General features: G+C 38.0%; 1 protein-coding gene across 3 annotated transcripts; it reads left to right on the forward strand.

The window, feature by feature from the left end:
* Window positions 1-1,139: 1,139 nt before the first annotated feature.
* OTULINL (OTU deubiquitinase with linear linkage specificity like) lies at window positions 1,140-17,776 on the forward strand. Of its 3 annotated transcripts, none has more exons than XM_070747091.1 (10): window positions 1,140-1,317; window positions 2,049-2,194; window positions 6,605-6,779; window positions 8,252-8,409; window positions 9,406-9,437; window positions 9,542-9,633; window positions 12,912-13,061; window positions 13,808-13,936; window positions 15,021-15,293; window positions 17,482-17,776. In XM_070747091.1, the coding sequence occupies exons 4-10, from the start codon at window positions 8,339-8,341 to the stop codon at window positions 17,659-17,661; spliced, it is 927 nt and encodes a 308-aa protein (XP_070603192.1). In that variant the 5' UTR covers window positions 1,140-1,317; window positions 2,049-2,194; window positions 6,605-6,779; window positions 8,252-8,338; the 3' UTR covers window positions 17,662-17,776. The 3 variants fall into 3 exon arrangements, with proteins under 3 accessions (XP_070603192.1, XP_070603191.1, XP_070603193.1); XM_070747090.1 differs by having other exon boundaries at window positions 1,186-1,360; XM_070747092.1 differs by having other exon boundaries at window positions 1,186-1,321.
* Window positions 17,777-22,072: the final 4,296 nt, after the last annotated feature.

The raw sequence follows: 22,072 nt of genomic DNA on the forward strand, positions 1-22,072 counted from the left end.
GCTAAACTAAGCTTTTCTGAGGGGGTTCATTTTTCCTACCCCCCTCTGTATGCTTATTGCATAACTGAGAAAGCAGAGCACCTACCAGCAGTCTATTTTGCACTGTTTCTTTATAAAGGTAGTCCTTGACTTACTTACTTATTTATTTATTGCATTTGTATTTTTATGACGTGAGCCCAGCATTTATGTTGCTAAGTGAGAAATTTCTTAAGTGGGCTTTCTCCCATTTTACAACTTTCCTTGCCACATTTGTTAAGTGAATTACTGCTGTTATTAAATTAGTAACTTGGTTGTTAAGCGAATCCGGCTTCCCCATTGACTATGCTTGTCAGTAGGTCACAAAAGATGGGTCACACAACCAGTGTTCCCTCTAATTTTTTGGGTGGGTGGGCGGAAAAGTATAGTGTCTGAGCGGCAGCCCCTTCGGGACTGGGCGGCACAGAAATAATAAACAAATTAAAAAAAACCCCACACTGTTTTGCCTCAGAGAATTTCAAAATAAAATACTGTACTGTGTGTCTATAACAGTGAGCTCATAATAGGGCAACTCTATCAATATCAAAATACCACTTAAATAGTTGAGCTAGTTTCAAACTAGATTTTGATTTTCTTTCTCTCTTCCTTACTCCCATTCTTTTTCTTTCTCTTTTCCTTCCTCTCTTTTTTTCTATCTGTTTCTCTCTCTTCCTCTCTCTCTCCTTCCCTCTCACTCTTTCCCTCTCGGCTTCTGGGCAGGTTTGGAAAACTCTGAGTTGATGATGATTTTTAAGTGAGCGATTACTCACTGCTCAGCTTAGAGGGAACTATGCACACAACCCCAGATGCTACAACCGTCATAAAAATGAACCAGTTGTCAAGCATCCAAATATAAATCATGACCATGGGGATGTGTGAAAAACGGTCACAAATCCCCTTGTCCAGTTCCATTGTAACTTCGAACCATCACTAAACCAAATGTTGTTAAGTCGAAGACTACCTTTATTTGGAAACAAGTTTTAAAATCTCGATTCATTTATAGAATAGGGTGTTTCGCAAAAATGATAAAAACAAATTCGCCCAGGGCAGTTTCCATCCTTTCGGGCGGGGTTCCAGAAAGTATCACCTCTGTTTTTTTAACGAGGGGAAAAACAAAACAAAACATCACAGGCCGCGTCGCTTTCAGAGCAGCCCGCCCGTTCTCCCTCCGGGGACATGCAAGAGAGGCGTAGCCGTTGAGGCGCGGCCTGTCAGGCAACGGGCGGAGGCCACTGCCTTCGTGCCTGCCGCCTTCGCCTCAGCTTCGCCCAAAGCTCCTCAGCCGCCGCCCGTGTAGCAGCGGTAGGTGAGAAGCGGTCAGGCAGCGGGTTCAGCTGCGGAGTGGGTAAGCCCCGGCTCTTCGTCGGCAGCCTTCTCCCGGCCCTCAGCAGCCGAAGCCAGAAGAGAAAAAAGCGCGGCCGAGGCGCCAGGCGAAGCCACCCTTCGCTTGGCGCGCCCTTTGAAGGCTCGCGGGGAGGAAGGTTGGGGGGTTGGGGAGGGGGCCTAGTGGAGTCGCCTCTGTTCCTTCGTCCCCTTCTTCCTTCCTGCTTCGCGCTCCGAATTCACTTCGGCAAGGCTCCCCCTTTTATAGCCGGCACCTTTCGGTCGCCCCTTGTGGATCGGTTCTTCCCACCAAGGTCTTCAACTGTCTCTCTCTCTCTCCCCCCTCCCCCCCTATACGCAAGTTGCTCCTTTGGTGGCGTTGCGCGCGTGTATGGATGGTGGGCTTGGGTTTGGCGGGAGAATGTTGCCGATTTTGTTTGCCGACTTCGCGAATGCCTCCTTTTCCGAAGCCCGGAAAAAAAATGAACTTTCAGTCTCTCTCAGACTGTGGGGAGAAGGAGGAGAGGAAGTTGCCTTTGCAGAGCAAGCTGAAAAGCTGTGGTCGGGGCTTCGTGATTGAATGCCATGATAAGTTCCCTATATGTGAAAACAGAACAAAACAAAATAGATAAACTCTTCCCCAAACCGAAGAAGAGAAATACCAAAGCTGCTAACGTATATAATAGTGCCTCATCCTTTGCACCCCACAGCTCCACCAGCATGTAGCTGCCTGCCCCATCTGAACCCACCAACGTTTAGAAAAGACTCACATAAGGGAAGACCCACAAGATTCCCATCAGCCTTGGAAACAGACTGGGCAAAGGAAGGTTTTTGAATTTTGTTTTAACTTCTGCTGGTAAGATAAATCTCTTCCATGAAGAAGTTTGCATTAATTGATGGGACTGGTCATTAGTATTGGCTATAATTTTTTAAAATGCCTTTTGTCCAGTGATTTCACAGTCATAAGGAGTCTGGTTGTGTGTGAGAGAGAGGGAGGAGAGAAAGAAAGAAAGAGGGACCCAGGGGATAGCATCATTAGTTTTAGGCTTGTGGATAGGGGAGGGTGGAATAGTTTTGGGGTGGAATGAGATGAGATCATTTTATTGACTTTTTTTTTTCTATGAGTACACTGGCACCCATTAAAAAATGAAATTCTGTTGCTTCCATTCTACTACAGGGGGAAACTCACAGTTCAAAACTTGACCAGTCTGAATTTTTTTGAAACTGTTTTTTTAATTAATATACAAGGAGAGATGTTCCTTTAGCGTAGCATAGGAGAAGATGTGCTGAATTCAAGCAAAATAATATAAAGTCTAACCTCCTGTTTTTATAATAATATATGAGATGGATTTCTTCAGAACAGGATACCGGTAGATTTAGAACAGGATGCTGCTACCTTGCAACACAAAATTGCAAGGTGCCACACTCCTTTTCCAATCACCATCATTCTTTCTGGATACTTTTTGACACTCAGCCTTGCCTTGATTTCTCTTCTTTCCTCTCCCCCTTCTCAACAATCCTTTGGGCATATTTAGTCCACTAGCCATTGTACTGCAGGCTAATTCTGCTGGCTGCCAGCTGCCTGTATTTCAGCAGTTCTATTTTCACCAGCTCAAGGTTGTTGGGTGCAACATGCTGACTATAAACTGCTTAGATAGGGCTGTAAAGCACTGTGAAGCTGCATATAAATCTAGGTGCTATTGCTATTCAGTCTCCAGGGTCAACTGCCTCTTTTCCTCTTTAGATTTGGTTGTTTGAAACACATGCATTTCTGCAAACCGTAAAATCACTGGAAGCCTGTTGGCTGATGTCATTTACATGAGAATCCATATGTGAGAATTCTTTATTGAATACATATGCAAAGAAGCCTTGTAAGATGTGTATCATTTATCTAGGCTACTAGTCTTTATTCTGGTAGCAGAATGGTTTCCTAGGGACTCAAAGAGCTATTTGAATAATTTAATTGCAAGTGCTGAGGATTAAAATGGAACCATGATTACATAGCCACTAAGCTATAGATCTTCTATGTGAAAATTCAAAAGTTTTCTTCAAAGTTTTGCCTTAATTCTGTTATTTTCTTGATGTTTTTATAAGAAAGAAGTTTTACAGCATTCTTCAGATATAATCATCTCTTGGCATTAGCTAGTACTCATGTGCTGTTGAAGAAAGGAAGTGTTTTCCATCAAGAAAATATTGAGGTTGAAGCTGCAGAGCAAAAGAGCAGCTTTTGAGGGTTGAGTTGCAAATTTTAAATAGCTGTGCAGTTATTAACTAAACCACACTGGTATGGGTGTGGCATGTAAATACAAAGAAATAAAATCAGCTCTTGTTGGTTCTATTCCTTGTTTCTGAAATTCTGAAATCAAAGTCCAGGCTCATACACAATTTTTTTCAATCCCCATTTTTTCTTTGAGAGAGGTATCTTGAGCTAATTAAGTAGGGATAGATAGTATTGCAGTAAAGCAGAGAGTGATCAAACTGATCAAAATACAGTATCAAACTGGAGTGAGATATTCAAAAGGATATCATCACATTCAATCATGGACTCTATTTCCTCAACATTTGTACTAGATACTTGTATGGAGAGGTAAAGGGAAAGTTTATCTTATTTCCAAATGATATAAACCATGACATACATAGTATCCTATAATAAACTATATACCGTAGTTTGATAAAGTTAGAGAAATTGTGTAAAATAACAGAAATTTAACAGAAAATTTAAAAAAAAAAGCCTTTTGTGGAACAAGATCTAATACCAATCAATAAATAATAAATAAATTAATTAATAGAAAGAGAGACATTTCATTAGGAAATAATATTTGTAAACAGGTACTTATAATAATAGTTTTTACAAACTGTATACAAATCAACAATGTGATAGGAATGCAGAAAATATAAAAGTCATTTTGGCTGCATGAGCAGAAATGTAGTTTCCAAATTCCAAGAAATAGTAGTTCCTTTATTTTGTTGGTCAGACCATACCTTGTAAAATTTGCACGACATTAACATGGAGGTTTTCTAGTAAGAATAGGTTGAGAATGGAACCAACTATCTAGTATTCACTGGATAGATTCCAACAGGAACTTAACATTCATCTGTCAGGGATAATTCATATAGCAATGGACTCAGTGGCCACTCAACAATATATTGTTTTGTGTATGGGCCTAGTTTTCTTTTTGCTTTCAAAGCCAACACAAAATTAGAAAGAAATTATTTAAAGGGGGTCAGGATTCTTTCAATCTGTTAGATTAATTTCCCAAAAAACAGAATAGAATGAGGCCAAATTTGGTTTGCCAGAGGCAGTGGAAAAACACACTAACAATTAAAGAGGATCCAACAATAGTTTTATTGAAGTTAGCATATTGCAATGAGTCACTGGTATCCTGCTAAAAAGAATGAAGAACACCAGAAAGTGTCTTAACAAGCTCTTATATAAAGTTACAATGGTTGAAGATAAACATGTACAGTTACATGCAAACTGGACCATTGACAAATAATTGTGTTACAAGTTGTAAGGAATACGTACAGCTATGGATTCAGGAAGGAATCTCTTCCTCTGTGCCAGGAAATTTTGTATAATTTTGTAATGCAGGATACTGAGAACTATGATAATTAATCAAGTTGATTGTTTTTCTAACAGTTTGAACCTGTATCCCTCTTTGAAGGAGAGAGTTATAAATCCATCTGTTATTAGTGTCCTTGAGAATGTTGCAAATTTATGGAGACTTGCGATTTGTGAATTCTTGTCTTAGGCTCCAGGAGATATACGGTATATATCATGGGATATATGATGGGAGAGCAATTGTGACATGCATAGAGGGGACATAGTTTAGCAATTAAAACTTAAGATAAATTTACTTCTACTTTAAAGAAACAAGGAATGGCAAAGATATTCAAGAACTATTGATGACCTATGTATGGACTCACAGAAGGAATGCATAATGCATGGAAGTATCCAGCAAAAAATCCTGCAAAAAAAAGTTCACTTTCAAAAATTAGCCAGATTTATGTAGAGGAATACGCAGTTGGGTAGTGACTTGGAAGGTGGTCAACTGCACTCTTGCAAACGTTTCCCAGAATAGATTCTATTATTAGGGGGTTTGGAAATAACTCCAAAAGTTATGCTGTAGCTTTTGCTACATAAAAGGCCTCTTATAGAACTATTTGCCTTGCCTTGCAGTAACAATTTGAGATTGTTGTTTTTAACCTTGATCTCTTCTATCATGAAATTTCTTACTCTCACATCCCTTCAGCTGAATGTCTTAAGCAATACAAACATATGGTAATAATTTCAAATGTTTTTTTTTTTAATCTTGCATTACTAATGACAATTATATATTGTTCTTGGGAACAAATAATTGTTGGAAGGACTGTCAAAACATTTTGCTTTTCTTCTGACTGTTCATAGCTCTAATACTGGCTGATCCTTGATTCTAGCTGCCCATTACTAAATGTAGACCTTGCTGATTTCTGCAACTTCCTGGGTTTTTCTCCTGTCATCAGGAAGATTAAAACTTGGTACCCAAGACTTTATGTAGTCAAAGAGAAGAAAAAAATAAAACACCAAAAAAGTGTAATGAACTTTCTTATTGATGTTTGGAAATGCATAAGTGGGAAAGTAGTAAACTAAGCAATTGTTCACACTTTAAATTATAAAAAGGTAGGAAAAAATTAGAGATATTGTAAATGCTCCATCATAGGAAGGTTGAACTGAAGCTGAATCCTTTATTCAGACAGTTAGAATCAGGATTGTTATTTTTACTATAAAATTGATTGCAAATTTTCTTTCCCAGCTTACCAATTGTTTGGCTAGTTTATTTATTAAACTAATATCCCATCTTTTGTTCAGAAGTTTAATAAGGTGTACATAGCCTTTCTTTATCTGTGTCTTTGTTCCTTTCACTTTTCTGATGCTAGAAGAAAGTACCCTCCACAGGGATATGACTGCTTACTTAGAGGCTGTTCTACTCAATGTTTACCCTTTTATTGTGCTCATCTTTCCTTTTTAATTATACAACTTGTCATATTTTATTTTAAAATGTTACATTTTACATGCTTAATGGTTTAAAAAAACCTGAAGCTGAACTGATTGCCTTATGTACTCAGGTTTTTATGTTATCCTGATTATCATGATACATACATACATACATACATACATACATACATACTTACATACATACATACATACATACATACATACATACATACATACAGTATACACACACACACACAAACACACACACACCTGATGCTTTATTTTTTCTAGGAAGGACACTCTGTCTCTGGGAGTGGGTTTCCACAACACGGCTGACCCAGTCTAGAAAGAAACACAAATGAGTGGGGATCCAGTGCCAGAATGTCAAGGGAATTGAAGGCTACCCTAACTGCATAAGGAGTGCCATCCTTCAACAAACTTCACCCAACTTCACAATGGCTAACAGGTTATTATTTATTGGATTTTGTGTGCTTTTACCTTGAAAAAATAAACAGAAAACAAATGTGTAGTGACCAGATCATAATTGGAGCCATGGAAGGGGAAGACTTGGCTTCCCTCCCCTCCTCTCATTTCCCATTTGAGAATAGCCCTATTTTCAAATGTTTCTAGTTTTTCTTTCCCTGTACTATCAATTAAAATGGAAAGCTAGCTTCAGGCTGCATCTTCTTCCTGGGTTTGTGTGATATTGGAGCCCCAAAATAGGAAAATTAATTTGCCCTTATTTTTAGGAATTCTGAGGTTAGGTTAGGTTAGGTTAGGTCACTTTTTTACTTTAGGGCCACCTAGGATGGACTTTCTAGTGCCAACCACATGGACTTTGCAGTAGTGTTGTATTTGCTAACTAACATAATTATTTTGTATTTTAATCTTACACATTTTTCTCATTTAAAATGTTAATGTTCATGGTTTGATTGATATCTTTTAACATTTCTAATCTTTAAAAAGTTTCTCAGGATAGGATTGGAGGTCTGAAATTTGTCACTTTAAAATAGCTGCAATCCAGGAGAAAGACACAGCATCTTTAATGCTTCTTTTATGCTCTTCTGTATTCAGAAGGATGCTTTGGGGATTCAGTCCAAAGTATTTCACAGACCCTGCCTGCTGCATCATGTTGCTCACAGTCACTCATGCCCTCATCACCTCGAGGTTCGACTACTGCAATGCTCTCTACATGGGGCTACCTTTGAAGAGTGTTCAGAAACTTCAGATCGTGCAGAATGCAGCTGCGAGAGCAATCATGGGCTTTCCCGGGTATGCTCATGTTACACCAACACTCTGCAGTCTGCATTGGTTGCTGATCAGTTTCCGGTCACAATTCAAAGTGTTGGTTATGACCTATAAAGCCCTTCATGGCATCAGACCAGAATATCTCCGGGACCGCCTTCTGCCGCATGAATCCCAGCGACCGGTTAGGTCCCAAAGAGTTGGCCTTCTCTGGGTCCCATCGATGAAACAATGTCGTCTGGCGGGACCCAGGGGAAGAGCCTTCTCTGTAGTGGCCCCGACCCTCTGGAATCAACTCCCCCTGGAGATTACGATTGCCCCCACCCTCCTTGCCTTTCGCAAACTCCTTAAAACCCACCTCTGCTGTCAGGCATGGGGAAATTGATTCCCCTGCGCCGTTTCCATTTTATGTATGGTTTGTCTGAGATGTATGACTTTTTATATTAAGGGGTTTAAATTTGTTTTTAACTATAGGATTTGTACTGTTTTGTTGTTGTGAGCTGCTCCGAGTCTTCGGAGAGGGGCGGCATACAAATCTAATAAATAATAATAACCATGAATGTTGTGAAATGGATGCCTGAAGCATATTTTTGTATTCTTTAAGCAGGACAACCCTTGTATCTTTTTTTTAAAAAGTTTCATTTGCTAAGATGTAAATGTCATGAAACTTAATCACTCCTTTCTCTGTTCTAGGATAAAATGGAGTACAGGATTGAAGCAGAACTGACTACCTCTCCTATTCTCTGTTACAAGCAGCATTAGGAACAATTTGGGTTAATTATGACAGTTTTTGCTACTGCTCTTTGGTTTTGTAAGCAACTATGTATATACCTAGTTCATCTCCTGAAAAGGTCAGTTTTAAGTCAGATATCTGAGAATTAATTTTATCTAGAATACTATTTGTACTGTAGCATCCAGTCAAAATGTTTTTTGAGCCTTGCAGTACAAACATATTTAATAGATAGTCAGAAATATAATATAATATTTCATCGTGGAGTATTTCCTATTTGGGATTCTACCAATCCCACGTTGTCCCCTGGGTTCCCCCCCACCCTCTTTCAACATTTTGTTCTGCAGATGGAGAGGAGGAAAAGTGTCTTTCTTAGCATTTTTCCTTAAAAGTTCCCTTCTACAAAATGTGGAGTTCAGTTAAGCCCACTTAGAATCTCCAGTGGCTGTACTGTAGAAACCTTGGTGCTCATAACATTTACCCAAAAAGAGAGAAAGATACACCACTCCTGGACAGGGAGAGTGCTTTTACCTATTACAATTAATAGGTAAATATTGATAACTATTATTTAATTTGAGAGCCACATGATGCTCTGCTTTTCAATAACACTTAGAGTTATATACCACCCCAAAGTGCTTTATAGTCCTCTATAATTGGTTTACAGGGTCAAAATATTGCCCCCAACAATCTGGATCCTCATTTTACTGATCTCGGAAAAATTGAAGGCTGAGTCAAAGGAATTTAATTCCTGACAGTGAGCAGAGTTAGCCTGCAGTACTGCATTCTAACCACTAGGCCACCATGGTATTTAACATATCACATGCCCCTAGTGAGTATGGTTTATGTGCTCTGGTTTACAGTTTAGTCTGTTATAGTCTAATAAATAATTAAATAAATAAATATATGAACCTGGAAAAATGTGATTTATTCAGTTAATTAATTAAGCAAACTATACCATGACATACTTTGTGAGCCCAACATTGTTACACTAATAAATACTTTTCTGTTGTTCCCAAGCTTCCAACTAGACTTTATAACATTTCTCAATGTTACAAAATTGTGTGAAAACATAATTGCTTTACATAGTCTGACTGCTGATCTTTTGTTTGGATTTCAGGTGCAGCAGATACCTACAAAGAATATTCAAAAGTAAAAATTTGGTGTTGTTATGTCTGCATGTGTATGTGCTAAAAAAAACCTTTCACAATGTAAACAGATTCATTTTATTAAGTCATACTTGACATTTTGTTTAGATAACCGAAGTGTTTGGGATGAAACTGATTTGCTCAATTTCTGTGCAAAAGAATGGAAAGGAGAAACAGAGCAGGCGAAACAAATGAGAGAGGTGAGTTGCTACCGCACAAAATGGAGTTCCTTTTCATGCTAATTTGTCCATTTTGGACAATCAAATGTCTTCCATGTTGGGACAACAGTGATGTCTCAATATACAGAGTGCGTTCCAAAAGTAATGCAATTTTTAAAAAAGTACTTTATTGAACAGATTTGCACAAACACTTACAATTCTTCAAAGTACTGTCTTTGGGCCTCTACACATTTTTTCCAGCGACTCTGCCATGACTAAAATGCGCTTGGAAGGCATCTTAGAAACATAGAAGACTGACGGCAGAAAAAGACCTCATGATCCATCTAGTCTGCCCTTATACTATTTCCTGTATTTTATCTTAGGATGGATATATGTTTATCCCAGGCATGTTTAAATTCAGTTACTGTGGATTTACCAACCATGTCTGCTGGACGTTTGTCCCCCCTTTTCCTTCTGTCCTCCAGACTATACAGATTGAGTTCATTAAGTCTTTACTGATACGTTTTATGCTTAAGACCTTCCACCATTCTTGTAGCCCGTCTTTGGACCCATTCAATTTTGTCAATATTTTTTTGTAGGTGAGGTCTCCAGAACTGAACATAGTATTCCAAATGTGGTCTCACCAGCGCTCTATATAGCGGGATCACAATCTTCCTCTTCCTGCTTGTTATAGCTTGTTAGCTATGCAGCCAAGCATCCTACTTGCTTTTCCAACCACCCGACCACTCTGCTCACCCATTTTGAGACTGTCAGAAATCACTACCCCTAAATCCTTCTCTTCTGAAGTTTTTGCTAACACAGAACTGCCAATACAATACTCAGATTGAGGATTCCTTTTCCCCAAGTGCATTATTTTATATTTGGAAACATTAAGCTGCAGTTTCCATTGCTTTGACCATTTATCTAGTAAATCTTCGGGGACCTCTCGCAAGGTCTTCGTCACGGCTGATTGGATCTCTTCTATGGACGAAAAACGTGCCTTACCACAATGCACTACGAGTCTGCGAGTTCCTGGCCAAACACCAGGTGCCAACGCTGCCCCACCCCCTATAGTTCTGACATCGCCCCAGCAGATTTCTTTTTGTTCCCAGCCCTAAAAGGATCCCGTTTTTTGTCCGTAGAAGATATCCAATCAGCCATGGTGAAGACCTTGCGAGAGGTCCCCAAAGATGCCTTCCAAGGCTGGAAAAAATATGTAGAGGCCCAAGGACAGTACTTTGAAAAATTTAAAGTGTTTGTGCAAATCTATTCAATAAATTACTTTAAAAAAAACCAATTGCATTACTTTTGGAGGGCACCCTGTACAAGAAGTGAGATATCAAACTGAAACTTGCACAACTAAATCTTTTCTTCTGTAATGAAATTACATGTTAAGCTCAGAACTATTTTGAAATAGGAGAAAAATGTAGACATGTTTGAATATAGTTTTAACATTATAGATTAAAAATATTAATTCATCTTGTGTACTGTTCAGTACAAGTTCAGTATCCCATTCAGTTATGTAGCATATTTGGTGACTGTGGCACAGCTGCTGTTGAGAAACTACCAGCCAGGCAAGGAATTCCGCAGGGACTGATTTAGGATTGACTGCACACAGACACACCTGAGTTCGATAGAACTTTATCTACTTGTTCCCAGGAGGTGATGAGCAGTTTGGAGATTCTTGTATTGTAGGTAGAATAAAATAGTCAAGTTGAACTTTCACACATGGATCTGATCGCCTGCGCCTGGCTTGTAACGTATCTCAGATCAATGTAATTCACAGGATTTTCAAGTGGGGGATAATTTCATGTATATTGATGTGAGCTTAGAGATTAGAAAAATTGGTAATCATATTAGTTATAAAATTAAGTTTAGACTTGGGAAGTTGTACTCCCTGAAATAAAGAGAGCCAACTTTGTCTAGTCAAGGGCTAGAAAGCAGTAGAGTTCAAATCCCGCCTTAGCCATGAAAGCTAGGTGGGTGAGCCAATCACATTATCTTATCCAACCCACATCACAAGGTGGTTGATAGGAGGAAATGTTGGAAATGTTTGTCACCTTTAATTTCTTGTAAAAACATAATGCAGATTAGATATAAATAAATGACAGGTTTAATGAAATTAGGATGATAATAGAAAAAATAGCAGTTTTCCAAGTTCCCTGTTTTGTTTAAATGAAAGAGGATATTTTTCTCTCATATATATTTTTGCCCATTCATTTATTAGACATATAGCCAGATAGTAGACATAAACTTTCCTGTAAAGTAATTTGAGCTTAATGATTGACCTAAAATGAAATTCCTTGGGTGAATAATACCGTAAATCGGGGTAATTCCTTGAACAATTAAATAGAGTTGCTCTATTTTTAGTGATCTGAGGTTTCCCTAAATTAATATTGAAATTACCCTCGTGTTTCCAAAGAGGGTTCATTTTTATTGTATTTATGTTGCCAATTCTCTGTTTTGTTTCCTGTTTTGTTTAATAAATTCTGACTTACTGCATATTTTATTTTTATTTGTATTTATTTTTATCAATCAAGTATAGGATAGTAGTTTATATAAACGTAACATAGAAAGTAATGATAAGAAAGATAATAGGACAAGGACGGTAGGCACAATGGTGTGCTGATGCACACCCCTTAACCACTTATTAACCTTGTGAGAATTGGAAATAGTTTTGTGAGCTGTTATTATGGTGTTAAAATTGTGTTATTTTTAAAATGAGCAGTCTGAAAGAGAAACATTATTCTACATTGATAAACACTTTTTTCCTGCTGTTAATTAAAGAATTGCTTGCTACACTATGAATCTCTTTATGCCTGAGATCATTAGCAGAAACTAACATTAACAACAAGAGTATATTAACAGGGGTGAAATGGGGTGCAGCCTAATCAGGAGTGACGGTTAAAATCTGGATTCTTCTACCAAGAAGAAATATAATAATATTCTTTAAAATTGTTTTGGCTCAAAGCTGTTTTTCTTCATTTTTGAAAATGTAGCACTGTATTTCTGGCTTGTTTGTTGCTCAGGTTTTGAAGTCTTTTATGTAACTGGTATCTGTAGTATATGAATGGGGTATTTTGCTATTCTGGATTTTAATTTCAATGTTGCTTCAAAAAGTCTACCTTTGTAGAAAATATAATATAGTTTTGTCCCATTTATCAGAGGCAGGGGGCTCTGCAGGCCACTAAAAGGATGCTGGGAACCACAAGTGGCCATGTGGCCTATGTTTTACTCTTTGGATTATAGTTATTATTAAACTATTTCTCTGACTAGTCATTTGTCCCCCCCCCCCCAACCTCCTTTTTATTTTCTCACAGTGTTACAAAACATTATTTTGGAGCTACCATGTGAAATGTATAAGACAAGTCAATGGAGATAAATACTGTTTATTGAGAGCTGTCCTATTCCAGATATTCAGCCAAGGTCTTCCCCTCCCATCATGGACTAAGACCACAGATATACTAAAGGTAAGTCACAAAATAAATGATGATCTACAGAAAAGAAGATTCTTTTGGAATGTTTAGATTTTTAAGGCACCATTATAAAAGTGGAGCCAACTTTGATTTCAAGTATACCTCCCAATTTTTCAGAAAAAACCCCAATATAATTAAGTGGAAGCATCTCTTATTTGGAAGTAAATATTCCCTTTGAAATATTAGGAGGAGGAGGCAGAGGTGAATCATACTTGTTATCCCTATGTGTGTAGCTTTCACCTACAGGCAGTCCTCCACTTATGACTGGGTTGCTTAATGAATATTCAAAGTTACAACAGACTAAAAATAGTTACAATCCATCCTTGAAATCACAATTGATGCACCACCTCCACAGTAATATGATAAAATTTCAGGTGCATAGTGACTGGCTCACATTTATGACAAGTTGCAGTATCCCATGGTCACATGATTTTGTTTTGCAGTGTTTGCTGTTTTCCAGCACAAAAACCCCATTGGATAGACTGGTTTCAGATTTACAACCATGTAATTCACTGAATAACTGCACAATTACCTCAATGGTTGTGGTGACTCAATGTCCATTATAAAAATGATCATAAAGTGTCCAATCATATGTGAATTTATGACCACAACCACTTCTGACGAAAATTCCAAGTTCAGTTGTGATCATAAATTGAGGAATATTTGTACACAATTTAGGGGATCCTAATTTCCTGTTGAACTTCTCCACTGAAGAATCAGCCATGCTCTTCTTTTTTCAGCTCCCTGAAAAACTTCTCTATTCGCAAGGATGTAATTGGATCCAACAGTACAGCTTTGGATCACAACGATACACAGGTTCAAATATACTAGGAAAGTTGCGTAAATGTATTGAAGCATTAAAAGGACAGGTAAGTGGATATATATTAAGGGATAAATAAAAGTCTAAAGCTTACTGCTACTGTAATAGAGATGGATTTCAGCAGGTTCTGACCAGTTCTGGAGAACTAGTAGTGGAAATTTTGAGGACTTCGGAGAACTGGTAAATGCCACCTTTGACTGGCCCCTCCCCCATCTATTGTCTGAGCCCCATCAGGAGGAAATAGGGATTTTGCAGCAACCTTCCCCTGCCATGCCCACAAAGTCACGCCATGCCCACCAAGCCATGGCCACAGAACCGGTAGTTTAAAAAAATTGAATCCCACCACTGTACTGTAGCTATTATTAACTACTAAACTATTAGGAGTAATTTATATTAGCATAAGTAGCTAACTAAAACTCAGGTTAACCAATCAATATATGGTTATGGAAGCATATAAATGTTAAAGGTAACATTTTCAAATGCTAATTTTTTAAATGTTTGATAATATTCCTGAGAACATATTTTATAGTTATTTTACTTCACAAGATATTACATACATAACATTTCGTTTAGCATTCAAAAAAGAATTGTGGTTTTGATAATCTGCAAAAATATTGACCTTATTTGAGGTTAAAAACTGTTAATTTAAGACGTAGTTCTGTTATGTTATACTAATATGTAGCCTCTCTTGAAGAACATCCCTTTGAAGGAAACATATTCTTTAATGAATTGACAGTATTACATATAGCATTTTTCATGGCTGTCAACCACTCTGTGAACTGGGGGAATATTCCTATTTAGAATACCAACCATTCATTCATTTTTTTTCTTTCTAGATGTCATATTCCATTCTTTTTCTCTCCATTTTTGACTTTGCCCCTTTCCAAAATAATCAGTCAACTTCCTCAGTCCTCACTCAGCTGTCCTAGGGTTGGTTTTTTTCTTCTTCTTCTGGAAGTATTTTTCTCCAGCTTGGTTCTTACAGGTGCCTCAACCTAGTAATGCCTACTTCTTTTATGAATATCCATTTTCTTGTGAGTAGATAAGATACCAAAAATATTTTCACCAAAATAAAACAACTGTTCCCATATATCTGAAGAGCTAATTTTCTCTTATTCTATTCTCCTTTGTAGTGGATGGAAATCAATGGTATTAAAGAACAAGCTCAAAGACAGAATTTTTGCAATGCTCTTTTTACTGGTGGAAGCATGGAGCATAACTTCTATGAAGCCATAAAATTCCTCATGCTCTATCAAGTAATAGAAGCTTATGAACGCTTGGCCAGTAACCAGGAATGCATTCCAAACTTTTTTAGTGATCTTTTTAGACGGGATACATCTTTGGATCCTTTAAGTTATATGATGAATCATCTGAACTTAATAGGAGACAGAAGAGGTCTTGATCAGGTAAATGCAAAACAAAATGTAATACATTTTGGCATTAAAAAAGAACTTAGGAGGCTTAAACTGATTACTTCTATGCTGTCCAAAGCAAGAAAATTATCCTTAGGCTAAGATTTTATGCAGTATTTTAAATCACGGGGGTTAATAAGCAATCCGTTTTCTGTTTCAGCTTATTTTGCAAGTTTTCTTTATTTGTATTTTTCAAATAGAAAGAAAAAGTTATGGAGCAGACTGAAGCTACATCTTCTGATCATTTTGTTTTTGGTTTTGATACCAGAGAAAGGCTTTTTTATTTTCTATGACCTTATATTTTGTAAAAACATAAAAGTTGTAGGATCCAATCTGGGTCGGTCACCGGGATCAAAGGTTCTATCTTTTGAGCTTTTGGACTCATGCTAGAGCCCATCTTCACGGAACTTGGACATTCAATTTTACAGCTACTAAGATTGTTGGCCGAGCAGGCACAAAAAGAGCCAGGGAAGTGATTGAAGACTGGGAAACAGGCTAATCAAATACTTTTATAAGACGAGGGCTCGATTGCCAATGACTTAATAACCAGTCATCAACACACCCCAACCAAAATCTAAAAACCCACATATAATAGGCACCATATAAACGCCACTCACAGAATGGCACACACTCTGCTAGAGAGAAGTTCCCTGAAGATGGGCTACAGCACAAGTCTGAAAGCTCGGTCTCAATGACCGACCCAGATTGGATCCTACAACATTGTCCTAAGACACATAATTTCGTCTTCATTCATAAAAAGTATTATATGGGGAATCTTTTACCTTTTGCCACATTTAGTTCACTTTTTGTATGTGTGTGGAATAGAAGTAGAGATCACCCTGCCCATTAATTTTAGAAATAAAATACCTGATATGCCACAATTATATTAACTTGATTGGCCATACCTTTTTCCTTTGCTTGTATATTTTGTCACTTTTTAATTGCTTTTAAAGGTCTGAATTAGTGCAAATTTTAATTGATCTATTTATTGCTTGAAATGGGAGGGATTTGGCATGGTTTATAGGGAAATGAATTACTGTACTTCCTTCCTGAATCAACATGCTTTATGGGCTCATGTGCATCGGAAGCTTAAGATGTATACATTATGAGGAAAGAATTACAGTCATACCTCATCTTACGAACCTAATTGGTTCCAGGGGGAGGTTCGTAAGATGAAAGGTTCGTAAGACGAAACATTGTTTCCCATAGGAAACAATGTAAAGTCAATTAATCCATGCAACCAAAAAAACCCCCCGCAAAAAAACTGCTGCCGCCCGGCTGTCACCTTTTAAAACAGCCTGGGGGCTTCTCAGCGACCTCCCGAACGCCGAACGCCAAACCCGAACTTCCGTGTTCGGCGTTCGGGAGGCCACCGAGAAGCCTCCAGGCTGTTTTAAAAGGTGACAGCCGGGCTAGGGGGCTTCCCAGCAGCCTCCCGAACCCCGAACTTTTGCCGAACTTCGGGGTTCGGGAGGTTGCTGGGAAGCCCTCCAGCCCGGCTGTCACCTTTGAAAACAGCCGCGCGGCTTCCCAGCAGCCTCCGAACGCCGAACACGGAAGTTCGGGTTTGGCGTTCGGCTTCGGGAAGCTGCTGGGAAGCCGCGCGGCTGTTTTAAAAGGTCACAGCTGGGCTGGGGGGCTTCCCAGAAGCCTCCTGAAGCCTGAACTTTTGCCGAATTTCCGGGTTCAGGGTTCGGGAGGTTGCTGGGAAGCCCCCCAGCTCGGCTGTCACCTTTTAAAACAGCCGTGCGGCTTCCCAGCAGCCTCCGAACGCCGAATGCGGAAGTTCGGGTTTGGCGTTCAGCTTCGGGAAGCTGCTGGGAACCCGCGCGGCTGTTTTAAAAGGTCACAGCCGGGGTGGGGGGCTTCCCAGAAGCCTCCCGAAGCCCGAACTTTTGCCGAACTTCCGGGTTCGGGGTTTGGGAGGTTGCTGGGAAGCCCCCCAACCCGGCTGTGACCTTTTAAAACAGCCGTGCGGCTTCCCAGCAGCCTCCGAACGCCGAACGCGGAAGTTCGGGTTTGGCGTTCGGCTTCGGGAAGACGAGGGGTTTGTATCTTGAGGTACCACTGTATGAGGAAAAAATTGACCATTTAAATTATGAATTAATTTACATGAATTGTACATTATAACTTGTCTTTTCTATATTGTGAATTTCTATTTTTCTATTTTTCTCCTCCACAGATAGATCTATTTCTTCTCGAGCATTCTCTTGAAGTAAAAATAATTGTTTATAGGTTGTGTAAGATTAATACCAAAGATTTCCTAGAAATATATAAAGATGATTATCAGAGGGATTGGAATGAGGTCCTCCTTCTAACTGAAGATGACCGTCATTATCACATTCCTATTGTTAAGATATGACTACTTGAGGCTGACATCTAATTTCCACATCAATAAATCGAATAAATTTGTTCAGATGAATGGTATGCTTTATTTAAGAAGTATCTCTGCTAAATAAAAATATGTATGAAAACAATTGTTGGCCAGCTATCTTTCTGATAAATCTACTCCCAAATTTCTTTCATCTGTAAGGAATAAAATGATGACATTCTGTATTTCAAAGTGAAGTTCTCACTACCAATATGCTGAAGGCTCTAGTTTATGGTATAACTTGATTATTATAATGCCAATTGACACAAGATTGTGTATTTGTGTATCCATTTGTATTAGATAAAAGTGCCACACATTTTAACAATAATTATAATTCTTTGACCTCTGGTAAGTAAGCTGTCATTCTAAGATAAAAGTGATTGACGGATCTTTAATAAAAAAGAGCTTCCACATCTTCTCTACCTCACTTTATCACACAATTCCACAAACTATATAATGTAAAACACATAGATGTATAATATAAATTATAACACTGGGACACTCAAAAGAGCATGGAACTTAGAGAGAAAGAGCTATGTCTGCTTATATAAAACACTAAGCTAAAAGTTGTTTTATTTCTTTTTTTAGCTTGGTGTGATAAGTTACAAACTACAATGCACAGAGTAACAGATTACAGTAAATCTGAAAACAAGCCGACCAGTTTATCTGATTTCTGCTTCAGAAAGGCTAAACAGTATATGCCAGTGATGGCGAACGTATGGTACGGGTGCCACAAGTGGCACGCAGAGCCATATCTGCTGGCACACAAACCGTTGTCCTAGCTCAGTTTCTATGTGCATGTGTGTGCTTGCCAGCTGATTTTTGGCTTGGAGAGAGGATCTGGGAGGGCATTTTTGGCTTCCAGAGAGTCTCCAGGGGCATGGGGGAGGGCATTTTTACCCTACCCTGGCCCCAGAGAAGCATTTGGAGCCTGGGGAGGACAAAACACGAGCCTACTTTCTCACCAGAAGTTGGGAAACAGGCCATTTCTGACCTTCAGAGGGCCACTGGAAGGCGTGGGAAGCTGTTTTTGCCTATCCCAGATATTGAATTATGGGTGTGGGCACTTGCACATGCATGCTCTTTCCGCACTCAAGGAAATAAAGGTTTTCCATCACTGATATATACTATACTTAGTCATTGGAATTTAAGCTGTTGCACAAAAGTTGTTCTCTCTATCAGTTCCTTCAGAAACCTTAAAAAATTACTTCAGACTAGTTTACTAAAAAAAAAAAATACCTTGATCATTTATTGTACAATATAAAAGCAAAAAGCACGTCGTATTCTTACTGTACAGTGCATCATTTTCTCAGTCAAGTAGCTAGTAGTTTGTATTGTTATAACTATTTTTTACAGCCTGTGGATTATAATCAGTTTAATCATTTTCGAAAAATTGCCATGTTGTATTTTTAACAAATTATTTCTATGTAGTATGTATATCAATAAGCATAATGGAGAGCTATGATTGTAAAACTATTGTTTTAATATAGTTGTTCAGCTTGCATTAATCTATGGCTTGTACAGTATTTGTTAATGATTATTGAAATTGTTGTAGAGTCACTGAGGCCACAGCATTAGTTACTGAAAGCTAGTCTTCGTACAGAACACAAATTAGCTAAGCACAGTTGGCTCAGTACGTTTGTTTGTTTATTATTGGTCGGACCTATATGCTTATAAACTTATATATTGGTACTTATATAAATACTGTATGTTGTATGTATCCAGACCATGTGGTTAGTTTGTAATAGTTCAGTGAATTATTCCAGTCCAGATCACAGTGCAATGAGCCAAATAAGTTTTGTGCAAGCATAGTCAGACACTCATTTTTTTTCTGGAGTATTATCCAGATCCCCAAAATCTTCACTGCCCAAAGCATTAGGCAATCTGATTTCTGTGCCTAAAGCCATTTTCTACAATAGCGTTTTCCAACTTTCAGCCATTGAAAAGCATTTGGATACAGTTCCTGTTATCTCTCACCAAAGGTCAGTTCTGGAGGAATGTGATGGAATTATAGTCTAGCATGCCCAAAAATAATGCTGTACTTTTGTGGAATTACATCATGCATATAGCCATTTGGCAACATACTAGAGCACATTTTATGATGTAAATTTTTACAGCCTTTTATATTGTTTAATCATTCTGATTCTATAGTAGACTTAATGATTTACTGCTGCTCTTGCAGCTTTGTAAGACATTTGTAAATCACTCAACCTCAGAATAGTTTAATGTTTAAAATGAAAGATTGGACACCATGTGCTTGTGAGAACAGAACAAATTCACATATACAGGTTGTCCTCGACTTATGATGACAATTGAACCCAAAGTTTCTCTTGCTGAGTGAGATATGTGTTAAATGAATTTTGCCCCATTTTATTACTTTTCCTGCCTCAAGTGTTAACTAAATCACTGCAGTTATTAAGTGTGTAACACTGTTGTTAAGTGAATCTGGCTTCCCCATTGACTTTACTTCTCAAAAGGTCACAAAAGGGGATTAGTAAAATCATGGAAAATTACTTCTGAACTAACTTTATACATTACACATTAGGTAATTATGATTTATAATAAAAACAAGCTAATATTCAGTGCAGAGAAAATGAAGATGTGAAAACCAAGGATAAATTAAAATAATATGAAATTGTTCATTTTAAAATATATTTTCAATATTGTATTTTGTATTTATTAGATTTGTATGCCGCCCCTCTCCGAAGACTATTACCAACAAATTAGCAACTACAATGTTTTTTTAAAAAAAAGATAAACAGGGATGTGAAAGAAGGAAGTTGCTGTTCAAAATGATAGTCAGCAAACCATGCTGACATTTAGTGGAGCTTCATCTGTCTATAACAAGGGTAGGCAAAGTTGTCTCTTCTGTGACTTGTGGACTTCAGCTTCCAGAATTCCTGAGCCAATCATGCTAGCTCAGGAATTCTGGGAGTTGAAGTCCATATATCATAGAAGAGCCAACTTTGCCTACCCCTGGTCCATAAACTTAGAAGCAGAGGATATAAGAATACTAGGGTAGGTGGGGGGTATTAGTATAGTTAAAGATGAATCCACACAAAAAGTAATGTGTCATTTAAAGAACTTACACAAATATTTCCTATATAGGAATCTCTAATGTTTTACTTTTTGTTTTTAGCATGAACATTAATTCAAATTAGTTCTTGCTTTCTGTTTTAAGTGCTAATCATGTATGCAGTAGTACAATAGGACTCAGATTTTCCTGATTTCTATCTTGGTGCCTTAACTCTTAAGCCAATCTGACTCTCAACAACAGGCAGTGATGGGCTTTGCAAAAATGTCTTAAGTCCTGCTGCAACTGTGGAAAGTGATGTAACTTATTGTGAGGGGTTGTTCTGGAATGTTGGGAAAGAAAACTAAATGTGAGCTGCAAACGAAATTGAAAAGAACTGGAGATCACAGTAAACAGTTTGAGTCTTCCCTTTGTTGCTACCTAGTGGCTATCTTTATATTTGTAGTCTTATATAGGGGATCAGATATATTTCTAAATGCACACAGAATAGCCACACAAACATAGATTTTCTTACTATTAGATACAGAGAATGGACATGAAGTAAATCTTACCCAAAGTTAGAATTAATTGTGTAAATTTGTAGTTGCCAAAAAAGTATGAAATAGGCATCTGTTCATGTTTAATAAATGTAGCATTCTTTTTTAAAAAGCTTTCAGCCCAAAATCAGAATTTGTCTTCATCATCACCATGGCTTTGGTCCCACCTATTAAGATTATTTTAGTTTTATTTCAGCTTCCATTTCATCCCACATCTAGAGACTAAAGTAATTTACAGGAGTGTAATAGAAACTACCTTATAAAACTTTTGGCTCATTCAACCCAAACAGACAATTTTGATTCCATCCTTTTTTTTAAACCCTCTCTTCTGTTATATCCCAAAGCTTACCTTCTTGGTCATCCTCACACTTTACAGAAATTCTGCTATTAAAATTGCTATTCTCCACACACAGTTTCTTCAGGATGTTTGGTCAGATTATCTGCAAGGTTTATGTTCACCACATACATTTGGATGAAGAATTTGGAATCCCACAAGAGAAGCTGTGTCAACAGCATGATGCAGCTACCACCTCTGCTTTCATTCTGCTGAGAGATAAGGAGTGTGAAGCACTCCATTACCATGGAAACCAACTTCTTGCATTATGACATAGTGGTGCTTTGAGAGACTAGGGTAGGAGCTGCTCTCCTTTAACCTATTCATGAAAGTAATGAGATGATGAACAAAGAATAAAGAAAAGTGTGTTAAGGAACATATATTAGAATGGATCTCAGAAGGATGCACCAATTGCACAATCGGGGCTCCACCTGTTTTGTGTTTCTTTGTCAAAGTCTTGACTTTTTTGACACACATATCTCCACAGACATCCCTGCT

This window comes from Erythrolamprus reginae, chromosome 3, assembly GCF_031021105.1.
Source record: "Erythrolamprus reginae isolate rEryReg1 chromosome 3, rEryReg1.hap1, whole genome shotgun sequence".
Lineage (NCBI taxonomy): Eukaryota > Metazoa > Chordata > Lepidosauria > Squamata > Dipsadidae > Erythrolamprus > Erythrolamprus reginae.

Bases quoted from the DNA above. Each gene is read 5' to 3' on its own strand.
- OTULINL (XM_070747091.1), top strand. From the start codon at position 8,339: ATGACAGTTTTTGCTACTGCTCTTTGGTTTTGTAAGCAACTATGTATA. The intron at 13,062-13,807 runs GTAAGTCACAAA...TTCTTTTTTCAG, and splicing joins AGACCACAGATATACTAAAG to CTCCCTGAAAAACTTCTCTA. The intron at 15,294-17,481 runs GTAAATGCAAAA...TCTCCTCCACAG, and splicing joins ACAGAAGAGGTCTTGATCAG to ATAGATCTATTTCTTCTCGA.